At 47.7% G+C, this 6,734-nt stretch overlaps 1 protein-coding gene across 1 annotated transcript; it reads right to left on the reverse strand.

Annotated features, from left to right (window-relative positions):
• Positions 1 to 1,511: 1,511 nt before the first annotated feature.
• On the reverse strand, positions 1,512 to 2,933 carry LOC129406450 (tripartite motif-containing protein 75-like). The gene has a single exon (XM_055144230.1). It carries the CDS (start codon positions 2,931 to 2,933, stop codon positions 1,512 to 1,514), a length of 1,422 nt encoding a protein of 473 aa, XP_055000205.1.
• Positions 2,934 to 6,734: the final 3,801 nt, after the last annotated feature.

The following is a 6,734-nucleotide window of genomic DNA, read 5'->3' on the forward strand; positions in this document are numbered from 1 at the left end:
GCAGTAGTGAATGAGAGTCCCTTTCTCCCCACATCCACACCAACACCGTTTGCTTTTGTTCTTTTGCATGTGGGCCAGTCTCTGTGGTGGGAAATGGTATCTCATTTGATCTGCATCTCCCTGGTGATTAATGATGAGGAGCACTTTTTCATGTGTCTTTTGACCATTTGGTTTCTTCTTTGAGAATGTTAAGAGCTGGAAAGAACAAATAGTGGGTAAAGCATTAGCCTTACACACAACCTTGGGTTTGACCCCTGTCACTCTAAATGGTATCAGGATTGTCAGGAAGGATCCATGAGAACAGAATCTAGGACTAAGCCCAGAACAACAATTTTAATTTTTAAAATTTCTTGTATAAAGTACCTCCTGCCCCTGAACCTGGCTGTCTTCACTGGGACCCCTCAGAGGGGAGTAGATTGAATTTACGTCCCCTCCACAAGCAGAGCCAGGGCAGCCGAAGACCTCCAGAACCCACCTATATCTATGTTCAAGGCCACTCTCCTCATGCTCTGATGAGCCTCAGGCATGAATGAACCAGCATCTGATATTTTAGTCCAAATTCTCTTTTGTAAATACAGTGAATATATCAAAACTAAATCCAGAACTTTTCTTTTCAAAAAAATTTTTTTACTTACTTTTAGTATTTGAAGTATTTATTTTGGGGCTGGAGCGATAGCACAGCGGTTGGGCATTCGCCTTTCACGCTGTTGACTCGAGTACGATTCCTCCACCCCTCTCGGAGAGCCCAGCAAGCTATGGAAAGTATTGAGCCCATGCTGCAGAGCCTGACAAGCTACCTGTGCGTATTGGATATGCCAAAAACAGTAACAATAAGTCTCTCAATGAGAGACGTAACAGGTGCCCGCTTGAACAAATCGATGAAGAACGGGATGATAGTGACCCAGGGTGAAATATTTATTTTAGTATTAATATTTTTATTTACATATTTAGTATTAGAACATGACAGAGTTGGCCTTAGGGGATATTCCTTGCTTTATGCAGAGATCAGAACTCCTAGAGTTTCTATAATTGAGGGAAATTGGTTAAATTTAATAATAAAATATATATAGATCTAAACTAGTGGAAATGGACATGAGACTTTTGTAATGCCTTTTAAAACATTTTTCTACAGAAAGGAAGCAAACGTTTATTAGCTATAAAAATCTATTTTATTAGACATAGACAAACAGATGCAAAATAATCAGATATGTTACAAAGAGTTGCAAGAAGAGATCATCTCCCTCACCTACCCACAATTTTTTTGGTTTTATTTTAATGTTTTATTAGTGAATCACCCTCAGATACAATTACAAGCTAGTGAACTTTAGTGTTTGATTTCAGTCATACAGTGACAGTTCACCCATCCCTCCACCAGTGTCCATTCCCTCCACCAATGTTCCAGAGTCTTGCAAACACCCCCACCCCATCCAAATTGAACACTTATGCAACCGGTCCCATAAGTACAAGATCAGCCGCGGTCACATGAGGCAGGGGGGAAGCCCAGGGCGTGATCAGCCCTCCTCTGCCCTCCCCGAGCCCACGGAGAGAGGGGCGCAGTCGGGCCCCACGCGGAAGTACGGCTTGAGCTCCTGAGCAAAGTGCTCGGTGAACGAGTGCAGGTGAGCCCTGTCGGCGGCGTTGTAGAAGGAAAGCTGGCCCAGCTCCCAGTCCAGGTACACGCCGAGGGCCGCGGGCGGGTCCCCGAGGGCCAGAGGCACGACCCCCGCGCCCACGGCCAGGTAGTCGCCGTCCTGCCGCTGCAGCGTCCAGCATCTCTTGGGGGCCGGCTGCGCCCGCGGGGCCTGGGCCGAAGGGGCGACGGTGCACACGCCCACGGCCCACTCGGGCTTGGCGCCCACCTGCACCTCCCAGTAGTGGCGGCCAGAGGCGAAGGCCTCGCGGCCCAGCACCACCAGCTCGGTGGCATCTGCCCAGGGCCCGGGGTCCGCGTCCCCTTTGGGCCGTTTCCGCACGCACGTCACCGACGTGAGGTCCCGAGACACGCGCAGGCTGGGGTGGGCCGTGCGGGGGTCCAGGCTGACGCGCTCTCGGAATCTCTGCATGACGCTGCTGAGCGCCGAGCACAGCGGAGGGAGGCTGTAGGCCGCCGGGCGGAAGCGCAGGGGCTGCACGGCCGGGGGCTCCAGGCTCTCCCAGCGCTGCTGCAGGCCCCTCAGGCCCCTCAGCACCTTCTCCTCGGACATCACGGCCCTCTCGGACACCTCCCGGAGCAGGTCTTTCAGCGCCGAGATGTGGTCCGAGTAGGCCGCCAGGTTGGCCCGCAGCTGCTGCTGCAGGCGTTTGCCTTCTGCTGCCAGCCTGCCCAGAGCCGCCTCCTGCTCGCGCTCCACGAACTGGGTGAGCAGCTCCAACTCCGAGGCCAGCTGCCTCCGCTGCTTCCCCACGTCCTCCCTCAGCCGCGCGAGGTTTCTGTCCTGGGCGACTTCCAGCTTCTGCACCTTTGCCAGCTTCTTCTTCAGGGCCTCGATGTCGCCGCTGAGCCTCTGTCTGAGATGAGCCGCTGCCTCGGCCACAGGCCTGACGTGGTGGCCCTGGTGGGCAGGGCCCTGGGCGCACAGGGGACACAGCAGCTCCCGGTCATCCTCACAGAAGAGGCTCAGCTCCTGCTTGTGCTCCTCACACCTGCGCTCCTCTCCCCGCGCCGTCTCGCTGCTGCTGGAGCTGTGGAGGAGCCGGGCCAGGTCCACCAGCCTTCCCAGCTGGGCGTTGGCCCTGACGCGCTTCTCCTGGCAGGGGTGCCGGCAGACGGGACAAGGGAACGTGTCCTGCAGGTCCTTCCATGACATGCGGATGCAGGAGTCGCAGAAGTTGTGTCCGCAGTCGATGGTGGCGGGGTCACTGAGGTAGTCCAGGCAGACGGGACAGATGAGCTCTGCCTGCATGTTGGCCAGGGCTGTCGCCACCTCCTCCATCCTCAGGTGTGGGGAGGGCTGGACGGGAGTGATTTTCCTCAGAAGTTTGAGATCCTCAGGCTCTCTCCTGCCAGAGAAACAGTTACACACTCAGTCCTCTGTCTGAGCTCAATATGGCTTTCTCAGGGGTGGGTCTCTGATGACCGGCGCCCATCTGGACTCAAGGGTCTCCATAACCATAGTCTCCTAAGACCCAAGTAACTGCTAGAGTCTCATGCATTTGGGACCCCTGTTTCAAGTGATATTCCTCCATAGACCACCACTCTCTTGCAATAAAATAATGAGTCCATTTAAATAAGATGAAAGGGAGCTCAATAATAAAATATAGTATAAAGAAAATATTAGCAGATAATCCAAAGGTTTCCCTCTTGACCCTGCACACGAGTAGCACTAAGGAAGCTGTGAGAGTTGATGTCCCCTTATCCCTTCCCCTCAGCCCTGACTAGTAGCATATTCCCTGACGGGTCACTACTCACCTGAGTCCTGACTCTGGCCGGCTCAGTGCTCGGTGCTGCTGCTGAGCGACTCTCCTTGCAGGATGCTGACCTCAGCCTGGCACAGCCCACTGTGTGCCCCGCACTCAGCACCCTGTTTATATACATCATAGGGTGGGGCTGGTGAGACCCACCCAGGAATGACTGATGGCAGGTAGGGTGGGCCTGGACTTTGAAAGGATTTTCAGAGGGGTGATTGATTTCTCCACAACCGTAGTTTGAATATCCAGGGTTACAGGTGCAGAGAACCTGTGTTCATTTTACAATCTAATTTTTGTATGCAGCAAGCCCTTCATTAGGTTCGTCTTGCTCCTCAATTCTATTCTTTCAGAGAAAAATAGAAATGCTCCATGAAGTAGAAATAAAGCGCTGATGCATCAGAGAGTTAGTAGCGCCATAAGGTGTTTTCCAGTGTGATTCCTGCCTTAGTCCAAAGTCAGGAATGGACCCCGATTACTCAGGTGTGGCTGCCGAATAAAACAAAAAATATCAAAGAACCTGACTGTGCTTCGGGTTCAGTCTCTCCCTAGGCAGTGTAGCTGCTCCCGCTATTTCTTCTTTTCAAACTTGCTATGCTGCATTGAGGCCATTGAGAATATTTTACCTCCTACATGTATGAATCATCTCTTGATTAAAGTCAAAAACTCTGGTGTTAGGATTGCTGCTGGATCAGTGTACGCCAGAAACTTGACTATAAATAATTTGTAAATCTTTGTCTCCTAATAAAGAGTTTAAACAATGAATCGTTAATGAATTTTTAAAATGGGATTCATTAATCTCCCCACCTCAGAGATTGTTACGTTGTCGTTCATTTCCCTTTTTGCCTATCTGCACTTGTGAAATATTTGGAACCATCCTTGAATTTTCTCAGTCCAAAATTTTCCTGGTTTCAATTGATAACATTTTGGTAAATGTTGTATGTCACATAGATTTTATGCTACTCAGGTGATATCTGAGTATGGAGGAAGGTATATACACTAAACTCCTCTGGATGATGTCCAGACACTAAAATAACATAAGTAAAGTAATTATGAAACTAAAAAAGTTCTACATTTCATACAAATATAATTGTTACATTTAGGAAGTGAATCAGGAATCAAATAAAACACACTCTCCCATTTCTGCACTCAGAAATGATTGGTTGTAGATGTCATTTCTTTTTCTCCTGTAGAAAGGACTGTCATTTTTTCAGATTTAGATGCTTTCATTAGATTCTTTCTAATAATATGTTACTATTTATCCATCAAATAGTTTCTCTTACAAATTTAGCTCACTGTCACTGTCACTTTCATCCCATTGTTCCATGATTTGATCGAGCAAGCTATTTTAGCGGCCTGTCCTACTCATCCTTCCCATCGATAGGATGGTCTTTCAATGTCTGGGGAATGAGTCCTGTTATGTTATGTTATTTGGCATATCGAATGCACAACGGGGAGCTTGACAGGCTCTTCTGTGTGAGCGGGATACTCTCGGCAGCTTGCCGGACTTTCCAAAATGAACGGAGAATGTATATTTATCTCAGGAACACTAATGAGAAATCTTCTTCGAGCTTACACAATTGCTCCCATATAAAGTAGCTCCAAAATGGTCAAATTTCTTTTCTCCGTCTCCAAAGTACTCAGTCTGCTTCTCAGAGGTAAACCACAGTCCTGCTTGGGGCCAGCTTCAGGGCTAGTGACTAGGCGACTTCCTTACCAGAAGAGAAACTCAAGAGCCCACCCCTCCCATCTACCTGTCTATAATTCATCTACAACACACATGTAAATAATCATCCCTTACTGAGAGTTTCTAGACAGAGTTTCTACATGTGTTATCCCTTTTCAGCAGGACCAGTCACTCAGTTGGGGTCACAGTAGGTATGAATAATTAACAGAAAGATGATCAGAGGGCCTGAAAATCTGGGCTCTTGCTTTTCCTTTGACATATATTCTAGAAGATTGCATCAACCTGGGCTATGGATTAAGCCAAGGGTCTCTGCATAATATTAGAAAGGTCTCATGTAATTTTTAAAATTTTGTTTTGTTTTGTTTTGGAGGCATGCTCAGCAGTGATAAGAGATTACCCCAGGCTTGGTGGTTAGGGCAGTCTTGACAATGCTCAGAAAAGTATACGTCATGCTGTGTGTCTAACCAGAGCCTCCTACATGTAACGCATCCGACTCAGCTTTTCAAAATCTGTGACCCTTCTCATTCTTTCATGCACGGAGACCATTTCTGATCTACAGCTGCCTTTGCGTAAGCATCAGGTTTCTATTTTCCTTCCAGACTTTTCTGTCTGCGATAATAATATATTCACTGTGAGTTTGCTTTTTGTTCAGCCTTTAAACAGTGAATAGTGGGTAGAATCTTACCAAGTTCAAGTAATCTTACAGTGAATGCTTCCTTTTTTTTGTTTTGAGTGGTGATGGTGAGCTTCTCTGATGATAATAAGATCCCGTGAAGCCTCCCCAGTTGGATGATCAAGTTTTAGAAAACACTAATCTGAGACTGTTAAGAAGAGTTGAGACCCTAAAGGAAAGAGAGATATCAAATTGGAATCCCCCGCAACAGAGGCAGGGGGGTGGGGGGATGGGACTGGGCGGGGTGGGAGGGATATTGGGTTCATGGGTGGTGGAAAATGGACACTGGTGGAGGGATGGGCTCTTAAACATTGCATGAGGGAAAAACAAGCACGAAAAGGTGCGAATCTGTAACTATACCCTCACTGTGACTCACCAATTAAAAAAAAATCAATATAATAAAAAATGGAGTTGAGGCATTTGCCTTGTATATGACCAACACAGTTTCAATCCCAGTACTTCAAAGAATCATACCTCAGCTCAGAGTCAGCCTTAATCCCTGCACACTACCAGGTGAGATGCAAACACGCAATAGCAACCCCACCCTACCCTTCCCACACAGACTAATACTAATTTACATTCGATTTAATGTTAAATTAATTTAATTTAAATTAGTTTAACCTTAGATTAATACTAGTTGAACTACTTTAACACTTGAGGGAAAGTCTACTTGCAGGCTCACTTTGAAGCATAAACAACAAATCTGAGAAGTAGAAAAAAATGGGAAGGGGCTTTTCACTCATTTGCTCTTATGCCTCCCAAGTTGCTTGTTTCTGGTCTGAAGGAGTTTAAGATTGGTTTCAAGGGGCCGGAAAGATAGGACAGCAGGTTGGGTCGGAAATTTGCTTTGCACGGGGCAGGCCCAGGTTTGATCCCCGGCATCCCATATGTTCCCCCAAGCACCACTCGGAGTAATTACTGAGTGCAGAGCCAAGGAGTAACCCCTGAGCATCACTGGCTGTGACTTAA

This window comes from Sorex araneus, chromosome 7 (genome assembly GCF_027595985.1).
Source record: "Sorex araneus isolate mSorAra2 chromosome 7, mSorAra2.pri, whole genome shotgun sequence".
In the NCBI taxonomy this organism is placed as follows: Eukaryota; Metazoa; Chordata; class Mammalia; order Eulipotyphla; family Soricidae; genus Sorex; species Sorex araneus.